The sequence below is a fragment of the Microtus pennsylvanicus genome, chromosome 8 (genome assembly GCF_037038515.1).
Source record: "Microtus pennsylvanicus isolate mMicPen1 chromosome 8, mMicPen1.hap1, whole genome shotgun sequence".
NCBI classification, from domain to species: domain Eukaryota; kingdom Metazoa; phylum Chordata; class Mammalia; order Rodentia; family Cricetidae; genus Microtus; species Microtus pennsylvanicus.
The window spans coordinates 68,402,901-68,416,331 of NC_134586.1; the positions used below are offsets into that span (position 1 = coordinate 68,402,901).

The window sequence follows — 13,431 nt, forward strand, 5'->3', positions numbered from 1 at the left end:
CACCATGCAGAGAGAACTTGGATATAGAGTTTATTTAGTGGTATTGAGAAAGATATAAGGGTAAGGGGGTTATGCAGGGAAGAGAGAAAGAGAGAAAGGATAGAGAGGGAGAAAAGAGGAAAGGCGGAGAGGCAGAGGTTCCTTCTTATTCAGAAGAAGAAAGAGATGGGGGGAGAGGAGATGCAAGATCAACTTCTCTTCTTGGGAAGGGGGAGATTGAAAGTAGGTGGAGTCTGTCTTATAAAAGGATGGGTTATTTTTTTATCAATAAATTCTCTCGTATAATCGCAATTCCTTGTGGGTGGTAGGATGTGAGTGGTAGTTTCTTTCATTATATCTTCTATATTTAAAAAAAATTTATTATTAAAAATTTCCACCTCCCCACCCCCCACTCCCCTCTCCCTCCCTCTCCAGTCCAAAGAGCAGTCAGGGTTCCCTGCAAAAAATAAAATAAAATAAAAAATAAAAGGATGGGGTGCCAGTTGACAGGGCAGGCCAACAGAATTATAACATACAGTCCATCATGAAGTCTGGGAAGGTATGGCTGCAGTTAACAGGATGGCAACAAGTGTGTTGTAGTTTTATCTTGGCCTCACATCTCAGAACAATATTTATAGGGATGTTAGGAACTGAGGAAAGTTTATAAAACCTCATCCCCATGCCCTAGTGACCATTTTCTCTGATAAGGCTCCACCTCCTCAAGGTCCGGCCACCTTCCAAAGCAGCATCATTGACCAGAAAGCCAATGGGAAGAGAACAGTTCCCTTTGGAGCCACAACAAGTGGAGTGTTCATCAGACTCAAGAAGTGATTCCAGTTTTCTGCTTTCTCATAAATGAAGAATACCCACAACCCCCTGCAACATTACCTCCTAAAGGCTATTTTGCCTCAAGCATTACACATTACTTTTCAGCAATGTGTCAAAATGTGTTGATGGTCCTCCTTTCCGGATATGGATTCTTCTCCTTTTATAGTAACTTATGGGAACACAGAGAGAATTGGCCTCTCATTAGAAACTGTGGTTCATGTTTTTCCATAAATAGTTTTCTAAGTATCTGAAAGAACACTGATTTATTTTTCCTAAAACACTCAACATCTTCTTCTGCTTCGTTCCCAAATATGTAATAAAATATTGAATGATTTGCAGCAAATGTTAGGCAAGCCTCTAAAAGTTAGTGAAGTCCTAGAGGCCATGAGAGATTGTACAGTACATTTTTGTTTGTTTGTATTCTACTGCCTCATCGATCAATGTATGTGGCTACAGAGGAATCCTCTGACTTAAATACAGGCATTTTAGTTGTCCATAGTAAGGCCTCTATTCTCTCAAAATTATGTCTGCAACTACTTTTTTGAGCATCCTTCTGCTCCTGTGCTGTATTAAAGATCTACAGGGATGCAGAAAGGTTATGCTGCCGCCGCCACAACTAGTCCAGATTCAGGAGGGCAGTTGTAATCAGTGGACATAGTTCCAAAGCTCATCTAGCACTCTCTTGAGGACTAGATGTGCCCAGCAAAGCAAATCACTTGTGCATCAGATGCTATTGAGGACACCGTGTGATGATAATCACTTCTGTTGCTGAAGCTGCTGGGGACTCATTTCTTAGCCAGACACCTGGTATGTCATGCAGTCAATTGACACTGTCAGTGTGCTACGCTGACATGTGCCATTTCTAGATTTTAAAGGAAATCCCAGATTTTAATCAGTGATGGTAAAGAGGGGCAATAATTTTCCTGAGGCTCTGATTTAATGTAATCAGATTATATTGTCAAGTTGTTTGTGTGAGTGATAGTCTTATGCATAAACTCATCTAGACATATGTACTCCAGGAAAAAAAAACACTTTTTTGTCTAGCCCCAGTCTAGTTTCTCTAAAATAAAGATCTTAACTATTTGTTGACTGAGGTTTTTATCCTGCCTGGTCACACAGCTGTTTAGTCTCAAATAAATACATACAGTCTCAAATAGACACACAGAGGTCTATATTAATTATAAATTGATTGGTCTATTATCTCAGGCTTCTTATTAATTCTTATAACTTACATTAGCCCATAATTCTTGTCTGTGTTAGCCACATGGCTTGGTACCTTTTCCAGTGAGGCACTCACATCTTGCTTGCTCTGTGTCGGGCTTCCTTTCTGACTTTGGTTGACAACTGCAGACTGAAACTTCCCTGTTCCCAGGATTCTCCTGTTCTCCTTGTCCCACCTCTATTCATGCCTGGTTGCCCCATCTGTACTTCCTGCCTGGCTACTGGCCAATTAGCGTTTATTTAAGATACAGACCATTTTCCCACAGCACTTCCCCCCTCCCTTTTTAAAACAAGAACTCTGAATTGAATCTCCTTTGTTTAGCTTTTCACCTGACCATTATCCATAAAAACTTGTTAGCAACATTCTAAACAAAGGCAAACATCCATAATCCACTTTTTGGGAATGTGGGCATAGTTTTCCAGGCTAATTATTGCTGATTGGGGGCACTGATAATCTTATGGGGACCTAAAGAAAATTTTGAATTATGATCAAGTCCTGAATGGAATATTCTGTGAGGCTTGATCATCTCACGCAGCAGTCTATGAACTGTTCTGGATGAAGAACTCAGACATCTGGACCATTCTTCCTATCAGAGATTTCTCAGGGGGTCTTCTTTGATCAAACCTGATTTTTCTTAATGCAGAATGAATCCATAGTCTTTCATTTCCAGTGGAAACAAAAGCAAAGCCTCTTTTCCAAATCTTTTGACTTAAATTTTAAAGTCAAAACATTATATTTATATATCTATATCTATATATGATAAATCCAGCTGCATTTATGATCAAATATCTTTTAGCAGATTTTGCTCTTTCTTTAACCATCAAACAATTTAAAGACAACACAATAACATACATCATCTATACTCTCTGTGTATTTTTCATCTTTACATGCTTTATTTTAAATTCTATTTCCTTTATTTTTATTTTATTTCATTTTATTTTTTTGGCTTTTTGAGACAGGTTTTTCTGTGTATCTTTGGCTGTCCTGGAATTCACTCTGTAGACCAGGTTATCCTTGAACTCACGGAGATCTGCCTGCCTTTGCCTCTCAAGTGCTGGGATTAAAAGTGTGTGCCACCACACCTTGAATACACAGAGATCCGTCTGCCTCTGTTTCCCAAGTGTTGGGATTAAAGGTGTGTGCCACAACACTCAACTACTCTCTTTCTTTCTTTTTCTTCCTTCCTTCCTTCCTTTCTTCCTTTCTTTCTTTCTCTCTTATTTTAAAGATTTTATCCATTTTTCTTTTCTCTCCCAAGCCTATATATAATTTTAAAAAGACTGTAAACCATTTAAAGGTTTTCTTAATCTGAATCTATCTTTACTGTATATCTCTCTTTTTCTGACCATGTGAGTCTTTAATTTGCTAAGACTCAAATTTGCTATTTAATTTAATGTGGTTAGGATTAAAGCTGTGGCTTTGACAGTTTAATCCTCCCAACTCCTTAGCTTTCTGAGAATCTAGTTTCGTGGTGGAGGTACTGGGCAGAGCCATGTTTATTGCCACAAATCTATGGCAATTCAAGGACCATTGTCCCACAGCAATTATCAGATAATTTCTTACTCAAAAATAAATTAATGAACTATAAAGCAGAAACAAGTAACTTACTTAGTCAGTTTTGTAAAGAAGCTATATTTTCTTAGTGGCTTCAGGGGTCAGATGGAATTCAGATGCCTCATTATTTGGGCACATTGATGACACACATGGAGTGGGGGTTAATACTGGTTGTCAACTTGACACACCTTGGAAAAGGGAACCTCAAGTGAAGAATTGGCTCCTTCAGAATGACCTATGGATGTGTTTGTAGGCATGTTTTGTAATTGACATCTAGCGTTGGAAGACCTAGCCTAAGGAAGGCAGTAGCAATTCCCGGCAGTTAGACCTGGGCTGTATATGAAATTCAGCTCACTGTGAGCTTGGAAGCATGCCAGAAAACAATATAGCCCTATTGTGTGTTTCAAGATTCTGCTTTGAGTTCCTCCCTTCTTTTTCCATGATGGTGGACTGGAATCTGTAAGGTTAAATTAATCATTTCCTCCCCAAGTAGATTTTGGAGAGTGTTTTGACACCACAATTAAAAACAAAACTAGGACACCATGTAACTTTGTTTTATCTGTGCTCTTTTTAATGCGGCCTGGTAATGCATTTTTTCTCCATGAATTTTTAGTTCTGAATCTCCATTGCAGATAATATGCCTGAAAAACAACTCTATAAAACACAGAGAAGACCTTGAAGAATTCTACATGAAAAACCCTGATAATAACATCTAAACACACAAGTTACTGAACAGACTTTAAAGACCTCTCTAGAAAGTTTAATCTTTTCAATCATCTCTGCACACATTGTAACCACGAGGGATCAGGATTTCCTAGTGTAGATGCTCTCACGTTGACCTATGTCATGGGTGGGAGAAGAGTGGATGTCTGGGATACGCCAGATCATGAGGGGCTTTCAATGAAGAGTGACCTCTGCTACTAAGTGCCTTCGTGTCTTTCTCTTGGAAGCTAGTATCCAGTACAATATATTTCCTTCACAGCTTAACCCCTACAAAGGTCTCTCTGACCATGAGAGACTCAGCCTTCCTAGAGAAGTCCTTAGAGGCCTGTGTGCTCTCTGAGGCTTCCTTTCTCCCTCTTGGTCCTAGTTCCTTTCTACCTGCAGACACTCCTGGATAAGAGGAAATTTTTTTTTATATGGTTTAAAACTAAATCAGTTTGATCACACATCCCTAGCCCTCTCCACACTTGTGAATTTACAGTTTTCATAGTGAACCTTAGGCAGGTGTATTTGAATAACATTGCTATTCCATCCACAGAATTGCCTTTTATTCAACTGTTAGCGCCAGATCCCCAGTGGCAAGTAAATATCTGAGAGTAAGGCAGATATTTGGATCATAGAGGTCATTTTTCCCTAACCATGCAAAAAAAATGGCTTATTTTAGAAATAAAAATTTGTTTTTTTATCTTAATTTTGAGTTTAGAAAAAAGCCTAGTCGTAGGCAGAGGCCACTCATTTGTTTTCCAAATACCCAGATGCGAAATAATCACACTGAAACTATATTAATTGCAGCATGCTTGGCCAATGACTCTAGACTATTTCTAGCTAGCTCTTACATCTTAAATTAAGCCATTTCTATTACTCTGTGTATCACCATGTGGTTGTTGCCTGCTGGTAAGGTTCCATCCGGTGTCTGGCATCCGACACGTGTGACAGTTACATGCTTCTTTCTAACTCCATCTTCTCTCTCTCTCTCTCTCTCTCTCTATATATATATATATATATATATATATATATATATATATTCAAGCCTGGTTATCTTCTGTTAAGCCATTGGGCAAAAGTAGCTTCTTTATTAACCAATGACAATAAAACATATTCATAGCATACAGAGGGGAATCTCACATTACCTAATCTCTGCCTTTCTTTTTCAATTCTTTTCCCTGTCTGTTTATCTATCTATCTATCTATCTATCTATCTATCTATCTATCTATCTATCTATCTATCTATCTGTAGTAATAAGAGCGGTGGGGCTGCATCCCCAGCACTCCGGCAGCCTGGCTAGCTTATGCCCCGAAATAACAACACACAAATTGTATTCATTTAAACACTGCTTGGCCCATTTCTATCTAGCCTCTTCTAGGCTAACTCTCGCACCTGGACTAGCCCATTTCTTATAATCTGCTGTAGCCCACGTGGTTGCTTACCAGGGAAATTCTAGCCTATGTCCATCCTGGGTCGGAGCTTCATCGTGTGTGTCCCAGAGAGCAGAGCTATTGCATCCGCCCAGGAGAGGGGAGCATGGCATCTCTCTGAGGCGCCTGCCCCTGAGAGGAGAGCTGTCGAGTCTGAGCTCACTTCCTCTTCCTCCCAGCATTCTGTTCTGTTTACTCCTCCCACCTATGTTTTAACCTATGAGGGCCAGACAAGCAGTTTCTTTATTTCTTAACCAATGAAACCAACAGATTGGTATATGACACTCCTACATCATCTATCTATCTATCTATCTATCTATCTATCTATCTATCTATCTAGCTAGCTATCATCTATCATCTATCTATCTTTTATCTGTATCTTTATGAAACTTTGAGTAGCAGAAATTTCAGACCCTTCTAGGATTCAAACAAAGCATGACTAAGTCAAACTGAACAGATCATGTGATTAATAGTTTATTGGCTTTTTTCTCCAAAGTTCTTCGTTAAATTATGATTCACAATCATTATAAATTCTAAATGGCATCTGAATTCTTCAGAGAAATCCAATAAGAAGGAAAATTATGTATAACACAGTGAAATAAATATTCTAAATTGGACTGACTAACAACTGGTAAGAATCCTGGGGTATAGTATTAGAAAACCATTCCTGGATTTAACACCCTCTGTGATAATTATTCTTTTCTATCCTTGGAACCAGATTTTAATGTCCCAAGAAGCGATTTACATCTTATATAAGCAGCAGGGACATCCCAGCTGCCAAGAGAGTCCACTCCATGGTGCTTTTGATGGCAAAGTTTAAATGATTATGAATCTATTAGGAAGGAGAAGCATTGCTGACTCATTATTGTACAGATTTAAGTCATGAGTGTCTCATTAACCTATGCCAATATGTTAAACAGGCCTTTCTCTGCAATAAAATGCAATTTGATTTGTGTGCCTAAGAAAACCCCACACAGCAGCCTCCATTCAGCTGTATTTCATTCTTTTCTTTGTGTGTTGTTAGAGCTTGGACAGAGTAGAAAAAGAGTGACTCTGATGAGTTTAATTACCATTTTAGATGTTTATAATTAGGAAGGGAATTATGCAGAATTTCCAAAGATAAAATTGAATTTTTTGTAGTCTGCAGATCGAAGCCCAGTTGCCACACATTTGTCATTATTGAAAATTGGTTTCCTCCTTGCCAAATTTTCCTTACTGAATGAGGTTGCCTGTTGAGTAAATTGAAAGGCTCCATCACACCTCTGGGACAACAGGCTAGCTGATATCTGCTATTACTGACTTATAAGCTCTGTTTCATTCCCTCAGCCTGTGATACTTGATAAGTATTTTGTCTTAGCCACATCTGTGAGAGTGTCATAAGCAGAACCGACATTCCATCAGAATGTAGCACATACTTAATTTTTTTGGCCCTATGTGTATTCATTTGTATCTCAAGATTACAAAGCCACAACCTGTTTATGTATATTCCTGTGGCCTATGAGCATTCTGATCTATGCTTCTTGCATTTCCCATCATTCTTTCAGAATCCACATGCATCTCTCAGGAGCCTGCGTTTGCCAAGACCTCTGTATCTGGCTCTTTTAACATTCGTTAAAATGATTTTTTCTTAGTATGCAAGACAGTGTGATTCATTATGTCTCACTCGTACAGTGTTTCATTGCCCTTTGTTCTCCTCTACCAACATCCTAAAAGACCCTCCTCCTTTGTGTACCAACCCGTTCTGTGCATTCATCTCATACATATATCATTACCCTTGCTTGCTTCCCAATCCTCCTCCCCTTTTCACCTCTTCCTCCTCTCATGATAGCTTTAATTTTCATGTCATATGTATGTGTGTATATATATATGTATATGTATATACTTAGATAATATGATTATAAGTTTAAATCTAGGTCCTGAATATTAGGGAAAATATGGACTCTATATCTTTTTATATCTGAATTGTTTCATGGGTATATAACCACTAGACTCTAAGATAACACCTACAGAGACACATAGCCATGTATATTACAGTGTACTGTTCCCAAGACCAAGGATATGGAAGCAGTCTGGATGTCCATCCCCAGGTGAACAGGTGAAGAAAATACAGTACATGCACAAACTAGAACTTTACTCAGATGTAAGTAAAAATGAAATTACATTTAAAAGAAAATACATGGAGCTGGAGATTTTCAGTTCATACAAAACTCCTTTCGTGTTTGAAAACTTTTGAATTGCAAAAGTGACTCTGTCCTGTGGCTCATTCACTCATTCACTTAATTTATTTCTACAAAGGTATCACAAGACAGTGACTGTGGATTACTCTATTATAGAATCTTGCTTTTAAGTTTTCAAATACTTACTTTTAATTTTGGTGTTGTATATAAAATACATGCAATATATTTTATCCTGCTCACCTTCTCTTGTCCCCGAACAGTGAACACTCCATATCTCTAATTGTTTCCCCTGCTTTTACTGTCACCACTTTTAATGCATATGTCTGACTCACTGAGATTCAAGTTGTTTTCATGGGCTTGATGAGGGTGTATTTTTCTGAGACCTCAAGGTTCCAGTGCCTATTTAACTGAAGAAAATATCTTTCCCTTCCTCAACAGCCATTGACTGCCAGTCATGGAGGAGACAAGCCTGATGAGTCCATTGACCAATTCTTGAACACACAGTAGCAGGCCTGACATTGTGCGGGCAATTGCAGATGCTATGAGCTGTGTCATGTTTATGGAAGATAATATTATTTAACGGCTCTCCTCCCAAACATCCACGTCTTCCATTCTTTCTCCCCCATCTCCTCCAGTGTTGCTCGGACCTTGGGGTGTAATATAGATAAACTGTTTAGGATGGGGCCACCAATTACCTGTTCTCAGCACTTCATTGTAGTCCAGTCCACAGGGATTACATGGAGACTGCTACCAGTTGTTTCCACGTCATATTAAAATTCAGGTTGTTTGATAGGTGTGGAAACTTTAGCACTTCACGTATTATATAAGATAGTTGTGGTGAAATTGGTAATTCAGGTTTCATGGGACCTAGGAAAAGCCCGCTGAAGGAGGTTGCGAGAATCTGGAAGCACACACATCATTAGGCTGGCATGGCTGCTGTCATGCTGCCCATTGCTATTCCACTCTCCTGGATGCCTCCTGCAAGTGACAGAAGAATTTGAATTTTACTTGCTTCCAGATATAGGCTGTCTCCTCTTTACATGGCAATGCCAAAGCGTGCATCTCAGTTTGAGTCCCGGATTTAGAGGTCTTGACAAGAGTGACTGAAGATTCTGTCATTACAAATTTCTCAGGAACCCAAGAGGTTTTGCAACCTAGGAGAGCCAGGAGAGTTTGTTTTTAGTTTCTCTAGCTCTTTCCCCATGTGTGTATGTCCTTGGTGTTTCTGTTTTATATCAGAAGTCTATATTTCTTACCACAGACATAATTCAGTAAAATATGTCATAAGGAGGATTTGTGTGGGCTTTAGTAGCTCAGCCTCATTTCAGTTTTAAATTATGTGTATATGTATGAATGTGAGTATGTACATTTGAATTAAGGTACCTGTGGATGCCAGAGGTACCAGGTCCCCCAAATCAATAGTTGTAAGCTACCCAGTGTGTGTGTGTGCAAGGGGCAAAACTCAGGTTCTCTACAAGAGCATTATGTGTTGTTTACTCTCAACTCATCTCTCAGGTACCTGTTCTATAAGTGCTGGAAAAATTGTTCTTTTGGTACAGGTGCTAATTAGGTATGCTTCTGCCTACTGTTTCAATATGAATAAATATTCATGTTTTCTTTATAAGTTACCATTTAATAATATTCAAATACTATCTTCTAATTAATATTCTGTGTATATTTTCTATTTCAGGTTGAGGAGGCTCTAGAAGCTGTCAAAAATGCTACAAATGAGCAAGATCTTGCAAACCGCTTTAAAGAGTTTGGAAAAGAAATGGTGAAACTGAACTATGTAGCAGCAAGACGACAGCAGGTAGGAAAAATTGGAAATGTTTCTGGGGGATGGGTAAGTCTAAATAACCATGTCCCAAACATGGACCAGTCACATCTGCTTGTGATTAAATACTCCAATCACCCATCACGAAGTCTGTGTCCTGCTTTGACCATTCATGCCTCCATCGGTGCCTCCACATGGGACCTGGGTACGGTCTGGTTACTGCCTATCAATAAATCATACACTACCAGTTTCTACTGATATTGAAAGAGGTTCTGCATCCCACCATACTTGAGCCTTCTCGGGTCAATTGAAAGAAAACAGACTGGGGCGTGGTGTTCTACACTCTCTGGATGCTACTGTTTTCTCTCAAACTAAATCTCCTGGTTCTGTGTAAACCAGAAGGTTCATACACAGCATGCAGCACACGTGCAGCCAAACTTTTATAAAAGAGAAGAAGGAAGCATGGACAGGGTAGGAGGAAGAGCAAGTGGAGAATACAGTGTTTGGATATCAGAGAACCAAGACGGGAGGCAGGGAAGAGGGACGTTAAATACAAATGCACAGGTCATGGTATCTGGTCTTGTTAGAGAGTATTTGGATCTTATTGTGAGCTGGTTAAAAGTCCAGTATCCATGTCTGAGCCTTACATTTTAGCATAATTTTAAATATTTTGCTGAAAATAAAGCAGAGCTGAAGAGAAGCAGACAGTAGAAGAGTATAAGGGACTTGATAGCAGGCAGCGGTGGTCTCCATTAGTGAGAAGCAATGAAGGTGGAGGAAATATATAGGAGGTGAAATATATCTTAAAAACTATCTGTGTTTCAAAGGTGAGAAATGCATGATTGACAGCCGTGAGTTTCCCTCAAAGCTCTGGTGTAAGCAAATGCATAGAAGAGGAAGGCAGTAGTTTGATTGACAAGAGGAAGATTGAAAGAAGCCTAATTTGGATTAGAAATCAATATGTGGTATTTACAGGCATGGATTTGGGATGCTTAGAGCATCCACACTGAAGTATCAGATAGAAGAGAAATAGCAGGCCTGTTATTAGAATAGAATAGTGAGAAGCTGGTGTCAGAGCACTGATGATGTGGATATTTTTATGAGAAATCTAATAAATACAGCCCTTTTTTCCACAAAATGCCTTATTTTTAATTACCTGCTAATTCCAATTTCTTCTGTAAAATAATTGCTGAAAGAAGTAGAGCCCACTCAAAAGCACCTTGCTGCCTTTTCAGCCAATGGCTTTTTCCTCCTCCTTTTAACATGTGATTACCATGTGCACCTCATTATTTGGTTTCATCTTTTCCCCTTAGTCTTGATTAAAATCCAGCCTCACACATTCTGGGCAAGGACCCAAACAACATTTCCCTCCTGATTTGTACTTGTGTGAAACAGCTTCTTGCTGTGTGTAAAATGACCCCTGCAGTAGTTAACCAATGGTTCCTAATTTAACATAGATGCTTTCCAGTTTTATGCAGAAGGAACATTTCCTCAAATATCTTTGTGAAGAGACATTTTCACCCTTATTTTTCAATGTACTTATATATGTGTGTGTATATTTATATAGGTAGTTGCATATTTATAACTATATATATATGTATATGCATATTCATGTATACATAAACATTCATTCATGAATGCACTTCATGTACCAGATATCGAGGAGTTAGTAAAATCCTGTGTGGTCATTCAGGGGATTCCACTTATTCCAGGGCTCACCATTATGAAAAGGCTCAGATCTTTGCTGACCACAGATACTGCACTGCAATATTTCCTTACTTATTTTTCTCACCCTAAGGGCTCAAATAATTACTTCTAGAAACTGTGTTTACAGGAATATAGCTTACCATGCTTAAGCAAAAGAGAATGCATGGGTTAGTTATTATTTACTGTCAACTAGTACCGACTACTTTAGATGTCTCAAAGCATGTGCTTTGCTCCGACTCAATTTTAAACCCACATAAAAGGAAAGAGCATATTCATTCAGACCAGCCATATGTTACCTACAAAATGAGCAAATACAAAGAGACCCCCAGGGCATCAAACACCATTTACTGATGTTTAAGAGTTGAGAGGCTGTTCCCCTCAACATTCTCCTTTGGCAAAAGCGAACAGCACCTCCTTTAGCAGTTCCAGGAATGATAAGAACAAACTCTTAGAAGTGTTGTTGAAAGCTGAAAGAAAAGTGGCTCCCAAGTGGTTTTGTTTTGAGAAAAACACACCACTGTCGGCCTATTATTTTGTAGTCTTTAAATTTGATGTTTGATGGGACTATCAAAATGGTGTAGCAGTTAAGAGCACTTATACTCTTCCAGAGAAACTGACTCCGTTCCCAATACTCGTGTCAGATGGCCCACAACAGCTTTTAACTATAACTAAGGGATTTAATGTCCTCTTTTGGACAAAGGCTCCAAAACACTTCACACACACACACACACACACACACGCGCGCACGCGCACACACACACACCTATAATAAACATGCAAATAAAAGTGAATCTTTAAAGTTGATGACTGCCTTGCCATTAGAGACAGTTAAAGAAAACTTCTTCAAGTGAGAGTGAAGTGGAACTGATACATGTTGGCTTTTCTTTTTTATAAATGTAGCTAAGCAGAAGCAAGCAGGTCCTAGGTGGCTGATTTAAGGTTTTCCATTTGCTGAAAGCAAACACCCTGATGTCTATGACCCGCTTTCTGTTGGTGCTGTCCTGCATTCCTTTAGCGATGTTTGTGCTTTAAATACCCCTTAGCTGGTAGACATTGCGCTGATGATTATAGAGTCAGTAATATCAAAACAGACAGCACCCAGTGCTGACATGAGAGATCCTACGTAGGAACAGTTCATGCTTACAAAGTCACTATAGTATGTCCCATGAGTGCTGATGGTAGGGCTAAGGGTACATGGTCTTATGAAAGAAGGCTCGGGTAGATTGGCAAAAAAAAAAGTGGTTTTAAAAAGGTGAACCAGGTAAGTGCTATGTGTTTATTGGATGTCAGCAACTGACTTAGACGTTTCATGACGAAAGAACAGCTTTGCTTCTTTCCAGCAGCTACAAATAGCACAAGGGAAGAAGGAGTGTTTCGAAAATCCACAATGTGTTCATGAGCCTGAGGCTGCAAGTCTCCCTGCAAACACTTGACACAAGCCTTATGTACGTTCCACTTTTTCACAGGAGCTGAAGGACCCTCACTGTAGGGATGAAATGGCTGCTGCCCGCGGAGCCCTGAAGAAGAATGCCACCATGCTGTACACAGCCTCCCAAGCCTTCCTCCGCCACCCAGATGTTGCTGCCACAAGAGCCAACCGAGATTATGTATTCAAGCAAGTCCAAGAGGCCATAGCTGGAATTTCCAGTGCCGCTCAGGCCACCTCACCCACCGATGAAGCCAAAGGCCACACAGGCATCGGCGAGCTGGCTGCTGCCCTGAATGAGTTTGATGTAAGCACCTGGCTAATACTTACAGAGTGTACATTTGCCATACACACAAGTACACACACACGCACACATACATCTCTATGTACTATATATACAGTAGACATATATGTGCATGAAAGGGTACCATATTTTGCATAATTTAAGAGATACTATAAATTACAGGCACATAATAGCATATACTGATTTTCTTTTCAGAATTTTTTGACAGGAAGATAAGTTGTATGGTGTGTATTACTGTTACTGGGAACCAAAAATATTGGGAGAGCCTAGTAAACCAAAATCTTTAAAGAATATAACAACTATGTTTAAGAGGTCTGATCA

At 39.3% G+C, this 13,431-nt stretch overlaps 1 protein-coding gene across 4 annotated transcripts in view; it reads left to right on the forward strand.

The window, feature by feature from the left end:
* Ctnna2 (catenin alpha 2) overlaps positions 1-13,431 on the forward strand; it is a 1,099,183-nt gene that overhangs the window by 330,429 nt on the left and 755,323 nt on the right. For all 4 annotated transcript variants that reach the window (XM_075983800.1, XM_075983801.1, XM_075983798.1 and 1 more), the window contains exons 5-6: positions 9,590-9,709; positions 12,847-13,113. In XM_075983800.1, the coding sequence (XP_075839915.1) occupies positions 9,590-9,709; positions 12,847-13,113 (387 nt within the window). The remainder of the gene's footprint in view (positions 1-9,589; positions 9,710-12,846; positions 13,114-13,431) is intronic.